At 42.0% G+C, this 12,798-nt stretch overlaps 1 protein-coding gene across 1 annotated transcript in view; it reads right to left on the reverse strand.

Moving 5' to 3' along the window:
- Positions 1-12,798, reverse strand: part of LOC140538552 (uncharacterized) — a 50,954-nt gene that overhangs the window by 7,191 nt on the left and 30,965 nt on the right. Inside the window, exons 19-30 of the mRNA XM_072661148.1 lie at positions 12,174-12,280; positions 11,947-12,011; positions 11,379-11,552; positions 8,094-8,171; positions 7,916-7,968; positions 7,756-7,812; positions 6,886-7,338; positions 5,427-5,505; positions 4,252-4,375; positions 3,055-3,085; positions 1,852-1,992; positions 196-327 (exon numbers count right to left, since the gene is read on the reverse strand). Coding sequence (XP_072517249.1) covers positions 196-327; positions 1,852-1,992; positions 3,055-3,085; positions 4,252-4,375; positions 5,427-5,505; positions 6,886-7,338; positions 7,756-7,812; positions 7,916-7,968; positions 8,094-8,171; positions 11,379-11,552; positions 11,947-12,011; positions 12,174-12,280 — 1,494 coding nt within the window. The remainder of the gene's footprint in view (positions 1-195; positions 328-1,851; positions 1,993-3,054; positions 3,086-4,251; positions 4,376-5,426; positions 5,506-6,885; positions 7,339-7,755; positions 7,813-7,915; positions 7,969-8,093; positions 8,172-11,378; positions 11,553-11,946; positions 12,012-12,173; positions 12,281-12,798) is intronic.

Below are 12,798 nucleotides of genomic sequence, written 5' to 3' on the forward strand. Positions count from 1 at the left end.
AGCCAAATCTTTCACAAACATATCTGGTGGAAAAAGGCGCATTCCTGTGCCCCTTAAACCATTCGAAGATAGGCTGCTTTCCCTCAATCAAAACAAATCGAGGAACACTCATGGGCGTCGCAATCTTCCTCACTGAGCTTTGCATCAGGGGCCAGCAAGCAGCACATGCAACTCAGAGGAGAAGGCCTGTCTCACCTGCCGCACTGCGCCCACCATCTCAGCCCGGCTGGATAGGCGGTTGGCTAGGCGGTGCATCACAGCTAGGGTCTCGATGAGTCGCTGGTAGGACTCCCTCTGTTCGGCATTCTGCCACATTGACACCATGCTCTGCAATTGAGAACAAAACAGTTGTGACCTTGGATTGCTGGTCTCTGAGGAGTTCTGCCCCTGCTAAAGTAACGCAGTCCTGTTCCCCCCAAAAATGGCTTTACTGTGTTTGCGTTATACTGTGCATCATGTTAAAACCCATTGGCATGGCCCTTAAACTATGGCTAACTCCACCCAACATTTCTTCTAAACCTTTCATCAAACCTCTTACCAATACCTGTCATCCTTCTGATTCTTGTCACCATTGTCTTCATTTTTGGTTAGTCCTTTGGCTTGGGGGATTATTTGTTTGCTGTACTTGTGCATGTTGCTTGTCCTGAGCAGCCTTGAGCAGGTATGAGATTGTGATGATGGGTATAATGTTGAATTAACTAAGTTAACTCAACTTAGTTTAGGTAAAATATTTCCTAACTCACATTTTTAGTTTGACTAGAGCATTAAAACTTGTATCTGCAGCTGGAATATGGTGTTTAGTCTCTGTCTCCTCATTTTCTTTACTGTTCCTTCTGCAGGTTAGAACGTGGTGAGCAGCCTTCCAATTCTCTGACTCCCGACCACGGAGGGCTGTGGTGTTGATGGTATTTAAACCTATGAATCTGTCTCTTGACAAGCAGGCAGTTAGACAGTTGCGCCACCTTAGGACAGTAAAACTATGTGCATATCTGTGTTCAAGAAATTATAGGAAGATAAATTTACACAGATCTTGCAAGCAGTGTAATTTCACAGCCCTATGTGGTATAATGGTCTAATTGCTTGCTTATCAAGCTTGAGGAGATCATACGTCCAAACTGAGGGAGAAAAGACACCGACTAAAATACTGAAGGTTTTGAGGCTTAACTTAAAATGTATTATTGACCAAACTGAGATGCAGACCTAGAAATGTGAGTTAGGAGAACTTTATAATTAACTGTTAAGGTGACTCATTAAACTATCTGTAACTATCAGTTACTTTGTCAATTTAAGTTGACCTAGCATTTTTTTACAGTGTACATTTACATTCACGGCATTTGGCTGATGCTCACATCCAGCATGACTGACATAGGAATCACGTTAGACAGGTAGGTGAATGCAGTGTTATGACTCCAGTCAGGGACTCTTATTTGTGTAGTGTGGTTTGCTTGCCCAGCCAATAAGCTGAACTCTAGATTTATTTATTTATTTATTTATCCTAGATGTATTATTATTATTATTATTATTATTTTATTTATTCAATTTATTGCTCTTTGGGTGTAACTGGGACCTTGAGATCTCAATCTCGTTCACCCCATGTACCACATGTGATGCAAATGACAATAAAGTCTTCTTGAATCCTTGAACCCTATTCTGCCACAGAGAAGGCGGTGTTGTTGCCCACTACTACTTTCATCTGACACTGAGGTTGGTTTTTGCTTACAGCCTACAACTGAGTTGAAATCATTTGCATACTGCAGACTATTCTATCAGCTACTATCAGCATCACTAACAGCACAGCAAGGCCGATACTGCAATAATGAATAACCAGCCCTCGTTCTCCTTGTGACTGACCTTCAGCGAGTTTTTAAACTCTTCCAGTTCCTTCTCTGTGTTCTCCTCTGTGAGGTTTCGCTCCCTCTCTGCCTGCTTCAGCCTTGTCTCCAGCGTGTAGTTGTCATTGCGGAATGCGAGGGACAACTGCACAAAGGCATTCTGTTGGGGAGAGAACACACCGGTCACTCAATTTCTAAGCATGACAGAAGAGAGACGCCCAAACCTAAAACGTATCCCATGCCCTGCAAGCTCCTGATTCCTTACATACTCTGTGTGCTTTCTTATGCTACTGTTGCTCAGTACAAAACCACTGTCTGTACACCACTGTCGTGCCCCTTGTTGTCCATGAATTGTGTTATAACACATTGTAGACTGCAACAACACCAACTAAGTGTAGGGTAGGAAACCAGCTGCAACCAAGTGGAAACCAATAGACACTCATAAACAAGGTCAATCCTGTCAATGGCTGGAATGCCATATGAGGAAGCCAAGACAAAGAATGTTTCGCGTCTGATAAACCCTGTACCCTCTATAAACCCCAGTAAACTGTCCAGGATTACAGCAACGCCTATCTGTTATGCCCTCGTTGTAGTATTCAGCCCATTAGGCACAAGATCAAAGCAGAGCTGGAGATGGAGAGGAATACAGAAACGACCTAGAAGCCCCTTGTGCTTTACAGTGACGTTCAAAGCATGGGGTAGCGAACAGCAGAGCCTGAGCGTTTGAGGGGAAGACACAGAGAGCAGAAGGCCGGGCCTTGACCCTGTCCAGCTCGCTAGCGTCATCCTGGGAGCAGATCGTATCCACAGAGGCATGTTTGCGCTTCCTCACAGGGGACAGGAAACCACTAAGGCCTAGCAAAATTGCCTTGTCCTAAGCCAGGCTTGGGAGCGTAAACGGAATGCCATGGACTTTCCATACATCAGTGCCTTCAAAACAGCCTCAGTCAGGGACACGGTGTACTGTCCACCGGTGCAGCTGCCAGTTACACAGCACACAGTAACTGGCAGCTAGTGACTCATCATTGTCTAATAAAATATTATCCTCCTGATCATCCTCATAATCCTCTCTCTATCAGTTTGTTTAATGAATTCTTGATCTCTCCCTGGTGGGCCGACATGTCCACCCTTGCTACTCCGGAGGGTCTGAGCAGCGAACACACACTGATAGAACAGTCACAACGTGTTAAAAGGGTTTCTGAAAAGGGAATAAAATACCCACCTCGACTTCTTTCTCTGTGAGCGGAGGTGCACTGAAACAAAGGACACAAAGGTTCAGTTATTGGCCTGTTGGTGGTTATCCTGACCTGAAATCTACCATCATTCTGATTTATGTTACATTGCATAGCAATATAGCATAAATGTACAGGTTTCTGGTACTTCTTGCAGTAGACCAATGGGTTAGCAGTATATTAATATGAACCAAACAATCTTAACCAAAGCTGTTTTTCCTTTTTCTTTTTCAGTTTCCTGCCAGATGCAGTAGGGCGTTAGTATGTTGCGTTAGTATGAGTTATAAATTACATGTATTTGAACAGATACCACATAATGGTTACCTTTGTTGTGACCTCTAGTACAGAAGGTAGTACAGTACAGTGGCTTAAGTTTACATTTGTTTATTTTCCCTTTTGCTCCCAATTTGGTACTGTGAATTAACCTATTAACCTGTTCTAACCCCCTCTCTAGCACTTTGCTCCTAGCCCTAGGGGTATAAGGACTTAACACGTCTCCTCTGATACATGCAAAGCCAGCCACCACCTCGTTTTCAAACTGCCGCTGATGCAGTGTCACTGACTGACAGTACCCGATTCACGCCCCCTGCCCCATTTATGCTGAGAATGCGCATGCATGCTCATGCCTCAAAACAAGAGCCAGCAACATCAGCCAGCATTAAGACATCCTGAGTTTATAACATATATTACATATTAGTGCTATATATAGCTATAACGGCTAGGCTGGCTAGCTAACCTAAGATGATCTACACTGAACCACTCTCTTCCCTAATTAAGTTCTTTATTGTTTTGTGATCATCTACTGGCTACTCAATCTGCATCCCCTGCTCAGTTTCTGCCAACATCACTTTAAGAGTGATTAGGGGAAGGAGCGCAATCTTTTCACCTGAAGAGAATGCAAAACAACATGGCTTGGGGTTCGAACTCACGGCGCATTAGGCTGCTGGAGGCTGCTGGGCCACTCGGAGCCCCAGAAAAATACATTTTGTCAAAATGTGAATATGTATACTTACAAAATAACTCTCACATCCTCAACAAGTAAATCAGGATGTCTTACACAATACTGTTGTATTAATGCAGCACTAACAGAGTTATTCACCCAGAAGTAGGGTTATTATTATTTTGACCGTATGAATACTGATTGGCCCTATAAGGTTCATGTCATAGTGAATACAGCGTGTACTGACCATCCTGGTAAGCCTCTGTGTAGTTTGAGTTTGCGCAGCATGACGTCTGATATATTGGGCATGGCATCTGCTTTCTCTTTCGACTCCTCATCTGTTGGCGAGCCACCTGTAGGAGAGGAGGGACCTGCAAGTGACAGAACAATGTTAGGCTTTAGTCTAACCCAGTGTTTTTTTGTCCTAACTATGCACATTTTATGGAGTTCTACAGTTTCACAGTAATTCACAGTTTAAACTCATAATTATCTAGTGCATGTACATGAATATGGTATGTTGTATCAATATCTCCCCCCTTATCAATATCTCTCTCTTGCCAAGAACAGAAATCTGGGGCTGCAGTGGGTACAAACTCATCATAACTGGACAGTTGGAGGCTGGGGAAATGTAGCCTGGTCTGATAAACCTTGTAATTTGCCGAGGCACAAAGATGGTAGGGTAAGAATTTGGCACCAGCAGCATAATTTCAAGGAACCAACCTGCCTTGTGTCAAACTACCAGAGTTTCATGACAATGAGTTCAGTGTTCTTCAGTGACCTTCCCAGTCGCTGGATATGAATCCAATAGAACACCTTTGGGATGTGGTGGAACGGGGGATTACAGCATGATGCAAGTGCATCTGAAAACTCTGCAGGACCGTGTGATGCAGTCATGTCAACATGAACCAGAATATCAAAGAAATGCTTCCAACATCTCATGAAATCCATAAAGAATTGAAGGTGTTTTTAGAGCAAAGGGAGGCCCTACCCAGTATCCCTAATAAAGTGATCAGTTAACATATGTACACTAAGGTTTTAGTGTATGTATATATATATATATAAAACACACGTCATGTGTGATAGGTAGTGCCATGAACAGCTACTTGTACTACAGGCTGATAAGCATGCTAGTATTCCAAGACCAGATTTGAGAACTGTTGTTCTGATATACCCATATTATTGCTCATCACACCCTCTGATGAGTGGTCTGATGTTTGGCCTGTGTACTAATAGTGACATGTGTATTGCCATCTTCTGGTGTCTGTATGTAATAGCATGTTTGGACAATACTACTGGATGAAAAAGGTCATCAGGTTCAGGTAAGACTGTACAACATACAGCACTGGATTAAGGCTAATGTTGTAGCCTTGAGCACATAGGATCTGAATCCAAACAAAAATAAATGCTAACTTGGGGTCATACCTCGCTCCTGTTCGGCCATCTCACTCAGGTCCGGCAGCTTTGACCCTGAGATGCTCTGGTTCCTTATCAGCTTATGCTCCTGAATGAGGAAACAGTCCAAATGAGTATAAATGTAGAAAAGATTCCTCTGTGTAATAATATGACTGTATGGGACCATCTCAGAAACTGAAGGTACTATTTTACCTTTTTACCACATGCTTTACTGAGTCATACAAAGACATAAATGTTGCTTTAAATAAAGACTGCAGTGCACTATCCAATCTTATGATGTGCCTGGTTATCCAGAAAAAATCCCAGATGGGAAAAATTCTCACTGTTTTTATTTCATATGGGGCAGACCAGAGGCAGCTTTTATCTGACCATTTTTTCTTTATTTACTTCAGTATTGGACACACAGAGTGGATTATTAATATCATGACCCACTAGATCATTGACTTTTGGTGTCATATGGTGAATTTTTTTTTTAATATTGCAATATATATATTTTTTTATATATATATAAAAAAACGATTGCAATGGCATTTAAAAAATAATGTGCAGCCTACCATTACGTTAATAACAGTGCTGAAAAAGTCTGATTTCCTAATATTTTCTGAGAGTTTTAAAATGTTTGCTGGATACAAAAAAGTTTTATTTATAATTCAATCATTTTTCTTGTAATTACAGAACTTTAACTACAGATTTTGCTCCAAAAACTCTGTTTTCATTCCTTTAAGAGTCAACTCAATGTAGTAATGTAGTAATATAAAGTCATACCTTCATATTACTGCAATACCATAAAATCTGAGCTGGTTATCATATCATGAAAATCACATTGTGCGCAATCGCTTAGTCTAAATGTTTAGTTACTATAAGAAACTGAGAATGTGTGTTGTAAGTCAGCTTAGTCTCGCTTAACACCATCATTTACATGTATGAATTTCCCTTTTTGTATTACTGCTTACTAGTAAGACTAGTAAGGGGGGGGGGGGCAGGAACCACTGGTGGTTCTGAGGAGTTAGAATCTCCGTAAGAACTGTGTAAGTGGGTTTTAACATTCACCAGTGTATTGGGATTTGTTTCAGAGCATAGCTGTGAGGCCATGGTTCTTTATAGAACCAAAAATGGTTCTTCAACAGCACTGCTCAAGGATCCATTCGTAGCACAATTGACCGCAGTGATTACAGCTTTTATGATGTGTCGCAAAAACTCAAAAAAAAACTTTCTAAATCTGTCTTTACTAGCATGGCCAGTATCAGCCTGGACCATATTGATTGATTGTCTTAGTAAGCATAGATAGACTAGGTGTCCTGGACTAACGTATATGCAGTTGGAAGCGTGTTAATTGTAGTTGGTGACGTATACGAAGAACTGAAAACCTATACTGATTTTCATTCCACAATCTGACCAGGATCCTTCAAGTCTCAGTGTTTCTTCCACATTCCTTTATGTTTGCTCATTACAGGTCTGAACTGATTACCTCTCGCAGTTTGGACAGTTTCTGGATAGGAGGCGCTGGGAAGTCCTTGTAGCCAGAAGACTTCAGCTTGTCTGAGAGGGAGAGGTCTTCGTCTCCTTTGGGTGCACCATTCCTCATGTTCATGGAGCCCACCGTGTCCCAGGAGACCGCCCTCATGAGGGGTGGGAAGGCTCCAATGGTTTTGATCTCAGCTGTGCACGGCGCTTGCTGGGTGGGTGGCCGTGGGACAGGTTTGGCCACTCCAGTGGCTGGAGTCTGGCTGTCCGGTTTTTGGGCTGCTGGAGCTGGACCAGGCATCTTTCCCCTGTCCACCGGCCCAATGGGTTCTGTACTGTCTTTCTGGGCTACTGAAGGCTCTCTGACTGGGGCAGAAGCAGCATGGCGAGGAGTCAGAGTGCCAGAGGAAACCTTGCGCTTTTCGGGTGGCTTCCAGTCTACCAGCCGCTTTAGACTCTGAACAGGAGTAGAAGTAAAGGAGAGCATGATTCTAATAATGTTACTTATCATATACATATCCTTCTTAACTACACTTACATACTCCTAAATCTCCCATGACATAAGTGCCATGTAACCTTTTCTTTTGCTATGGCGGTTGCTATGGTATGTTGTTGCCACGTGTTTCCTATTGAAATCTTTAGTGGATGCAAAGTGATTGCTAAGATGTTGCTTTGTGTTTATATAGTTTATATATGTTAATATAGTATCATCGGTGGTCTCTAAGCTGTTGCTATTATGTTGCTATGTGGCCATTATGTTGTTGCTAGATGATTGCTGTGGTGTTGCTAAGTGGTTGCTATGATATTCTGGGTGGTTGCTATGGTGTGGCAAGTGAAATGTGAATGTGAACTTGTGAATGACATCTGAACTGACCTCCTGGTCTGGCTTATTTGTTTCTCCGTGGTCACGCACAGCAGGCACCTCCAGTCGCTGACCACACAAAAGACACACACAAAATAGTTGGAACAACATCACAGTCAATATAATGATCAGCAATCACAGATGACAGGCATTCCAGTCGTAGATGACTCACCTGACTTGTGGGTGGGCTTGTAGGGGGGCTTATTGTGACCTCAGTAGGCAAAGCTATAGGGAGCCGCAAAACAGAAAGAATCATTGAGAATCTATAGATAATTTCATAGGCCGTCTCTGTGATGAACCCAAAAGACTAACTGCTTAGCGAAGGCATGCACTGTAAGTTAAGGCTGTACCTGTTTGTGGGGGAGCCGAGAAAGAGCTGCTGCGTGAGGGTACAGGAGAGGAGCCTGGTGTTGGGTTGGGTGAAAGAGCTGAAATACAAAAGCACCCGTGTTAACCATGTTTGGGATTACATGCAGAGTGATCTGCTGTCTGTTCACATCACTACCTGAGGCCTACAGTGAGTAGGATATTATTGGAGATATTGCCCTACTGCGTTTTTAACCAGTTGTTTTCACTATGCCGGGCATTTTCTTGTAGCAATCTTGGAGTTTCATACGCTATATGGACAAAACTATTGGGACACACCTCTTGATCATTAAAGTCAGGGATTTTATTCAATCCCATTGCCACAGCCTTTCCACACATCAGTGAAAGAATGGATGATTCTAAAGAGCTCACTGAATACCAGCATGGTTTTATAATAGGAAGCCACTGTTGCCAGTCAATAAAAGTCAGTCAATGAAATTTCTTCCCACCTAGATATTCCACCATCAGATGTGAGTGGTATTATTGAAAACTTTGCCGTTTAGGAACTTGGCATTGACTCTGAGTGGGTTTGTACAAGTGTGATTTGCGGGGCCCACTTGGGCTTCCCCATCGTTACAACCCATCTTAATCTCACGTAGGTCCCATCTAGGCCCCATGTGCATTGTAGAACCCTAAATGGGGCACATGTTTAATGCCTCCTGGTCCCACCTCTGACCCTAATGGGACCCTGGTGGTATATAGGCTGATTCTGTAACGATTTATTTGAGGCCTATAAGGCTCAAATGAGACCTAGAGACTAGAGTTCAGTAGAAATGATAAAGGATAAATCTGACTTAAGGCCAGTAAACAGAGTAAAAGGCTAGGTCTTTGACTTAATGCTTGCAGTATTCTTTCTAAGATCTAAGCACGCCTATAAAGCAGTGTCTCACTGTCCTACCTTCAGTGGGGTAATGGGCTTTCCCTTGAAGTCTACACTATCCATTCTCTGTTTCTTCTAAAAACTTATCTTTTCAGACTATACTTAACAGGAACACACTCTGATCTTATCTGTACTTTAGTTTTTATACACTTAGGATTTCTGCACTTATCGTTTGTGTTTATGGTATGCTTTGTGGGCAAAACAGGACTTTATGACTGTAGCAGATTGCATCAAGTAAGCCATGTTGGGGTTCTCGTCCTTCAGGCCATGATTTTTTGAAGATTCTCTGGGTGTTTAAATCAAGTTTTAAACAGCTAGTGATTGAAAGTCACTGGATTAAATAAAGGAATGAAAATGTACATGTAAGGTCAATGTAAGGCTCTTATAGTAAAAATATTACCATGCATGGAGGTCCACCACTATAGGTGGGCCTAAGGGCAATATGCCTGACAGATGTGTTACTAGTTATGGTTAGGACCATCCAAAGATTGGATATAGACTTAATTATGTTTGTTCTATAATTATGGGAAATTTTGAGGAAAGGTAGAAGGGTGTGACTATACACTCAGGATTGTAGTAGGGCTGTTATGGTTATATCTTCAGAGTTTTTACTGTACAAAATACATAATGAAACTGAAAGATTCAACATCCAGCAATAGTTGTAGAATTGCAAGTAAAAAAAAAACCCAGATGATAACAAACCCTAAGGTAATCCTGTTTGAATCCTGCTGACATTCATGTGAAGAGTCTGCATGCATGTGAGTTATGTTTCACAATATGACTGGCCTTTTTTCCCCTTTCTCTCCAAGTCAATCAAGTGTGATGATAGCAATCAAATCACAGTGCTAACAAATGCAATAAATAAAAGCATAGTTTAAAATATTCAGCATCAGATCACCTCTCAACCCGCTTCTGAATTCATTCTGAGTGAGTCATATCTGCATTGTATCCTGGTAAGATTTCAGCCACCTGCATTTACACTCGGTAGTCAAACACGTCTCCGATTAGTCTGATTGAAATCTGATCACTGTGTGGGATGGAATAGGCAAATTTGCTTCTTGCGCTGCAATTATTACTGGTGTTTCTGTTGTTCTGGGATGGGTTTCGGTTGTCAAATGCGTCTTGGAGAGATGGATGTGTTTATACTGCTATAATGTGGCTTAAATGTATCTTAGACCACCTCCTGAAGTGATTTGAGCGTCTTGAGTGTCTTGATCTGCCTCCACCTTATCCAGATACAGTCCTGATTCTCAAGACGAATAAAGTGGCCAGGTGTTAACAGGGACATGTTGTGGCAGCTGTGGCACTCATGTCTGAAAGAGACACTATAGCGGTGTCTGAATTCGGCCATATTCACAATCCCCTACACCCAAAAATCCAGATCATTAACTAGAGCACTGTTATCGGGACCCCATTATGTGTGTGAGCTCACTGCTGTGTGACAGCAAACTGCATCACATACATAATCTTTATTCTATGTATTCACGTGTGAATCTTCAAACCAGAACAAAGCAATGAATTATGGGTATTCCATATCTGCTAGGGCACAATGTTTGTACACTACTTATTGTGGTGCATTGTGGCATTGTTGTAGCACACTGAAAATTCACTGTTTTTGCACCATTGCCAAATGGAGGAACCCCAAGGTAGTGCACTATATAGTACATAGGGTACAATTTTGGACACAGCTTATGATACCAAATCAATTTCCTTTGTTGGCAAAGGAGAGCAGGCAAAATCTGTCTGTTTTTATGGATTTGTGTGATTATCAATTTTCCTACATGCTTTATTGATAAGTCATAATGAATTCAGAAATGTTTAGCTGGCTCTCAAGCTTGGTCAAAATTAGCACTGGCACAGTATTAGCATCGAAACATGTTAGTCAAACTACTGAAAACTACTGAAAACTACAGTAGAAAACTACAGAAAAACTGCCTAAGATAACTTAAATGAGGCACAGCTCAAGGCCATAAGGTCGTTGTAAATTCAGTCCATGATGTGTTTCTGCTTTCTTCTATAGTTTATTTGCTGGCCTTGTATCAGTAGCCCCGAGAGAAAACGAGGAAGACACTTTCAGCAAGTGTATCGCGCCACCTGCTGTTTAGCTTAGGGGATGGACACTTGTGTATGCACATTTCAACCATGGATGTCAGGGACAGATGATCAGTCAGAGACTCAGTAAGAGACAGAGTGTCTTGTAAGCTGGCCTGCTGGGTGGTCCAGCAAAAGCTTTTACTGTGTCCCTAAATATCTTGTGTAGTGCCCTCCGAGAGCTTATGGTTTATAGATGTGTAGACATTGGAAAACTGTTGAGTGTGGAATTCAGACCTAGAGCTGGAGGTCTGTAACTTTAGACTTTAGTTTGAGCTAAGCTTAGAGCTGCCATTACCTGTGGGTGATTCTGTGAGGCTGCAGGTGGAGCGTCGCCCCCTGCGGGTCAGGAAGCGGTCGCTCACTTTCTTCGCCTCCTCCAGCAGCTCCAGGTTCTTCTGCCGGTCCTCTTCCGACAGCTGCATCTCTGGGAGCTGATCTTTTACCAGGTCTATCACGTGACCATCATTGTCTGAGATGCATGGACACAGAAATCACACACACACACACACACACACACGTCTGTGTTCGTAGCTTAGCACAGGCGTCATGCCAAAATAAACTATAATCAAAGCAAATCGTCCCAGTCCCTCGAATTCTGCTTTCCAAAATAGCCTCACGAGTAGACCCCCATGTTTCCTAGCTCGAGAATGACCAAATTTAGACATTTACAAGGCCCCGGTACAAATGAGTGTGTGGTGAAGTCATAAATCAAAGAGGATTTCATTGACAAACCTAAAAAGCTTTCCACATGGTTTTGCACATTCTGAAATCAGACTAAACTGGTCGTAAATTAGAGCACACACAACTATTTATTCTTTGTGTCAGCACATGGCAAACCCTAGAATTGAGCTTGAGTGTCATACCTACTGTAGTGATGGGCCCTGAAGCACCAGTGTTTCGCGATAGCCGTGGCCTAGGACTGTGGGGCCTGAGACAAGAAGTATAAACAAAGACGTTACAGCAGCACTTTTTCTGCATAAGCCTGAACCACAGGAGAAGACCATAACACATGTCGTTTCACCTGCTCATTGGTTAACTAATAGCTACTCTGCTTGTGAGTTGTACATGTGAGTTGTTTACTGGAACAAACCTGGCTTTCTCCAAAAGACTTGGCTCCTGCTTGCTGACTTGCCTTGGCAGAACGATTGCAGGGGGAGCAATACTCACATTCACAAGCTTGGTTTCAACAGGCACGTACTAAAAAAAACAGAGAAACAGACTTCTTTATAGTTCAGCAACAAATATCTACATATTTACAATTAACTTTACAGTTAAACTTTACTAGAAGCAGTCAGTCAGACCTGTTTAATGGCTGATGTCTGCTTCTTCAGTTTTTCACTGGAGCTAAAAGGCTAATGAAAGCTGTACCAGTTAGCATCATACAAACTAGCTAATTCATTATAGACTCTTAAAAATGAAGGTGCTACAAGAGGTTCTTTAAATGATGTCATGAACGAACAACTTCGGTTCTCTTAAAGAACATGTTTGTGACATTAGTGATTATTAGATTATTAAGTAACCTTTACATGAAGTGAAAGACCGGTCCTTAAGCCATTTCATCATGTAAAATCTTGCTTTAAAAAAATGTTCCCGCTCCCACATTTCTATTGCAAACATGGTTCTTTATGTTTCTTAATGGTTTCATGGCATCAATGAACCGTTTGATTTTTAATTTGAAAACTAAAATGATTTATTTAATTATTTTTCTTCCCAAC

Source organism: Salminus brasiliensis, chromosome 17 (genome assembly GCF_030463535.1).
Source record: "Salminus brasiliensis chromosome 17, fSalBra1.hap2, whole genome shotgun sequence".
NCBI classification, from domain to species: Eukaryota; Metazoa; Chordata; class Actinopteri; order Characiformes; family Bryconidae; genus Salminus; species Salminus brasiliensis.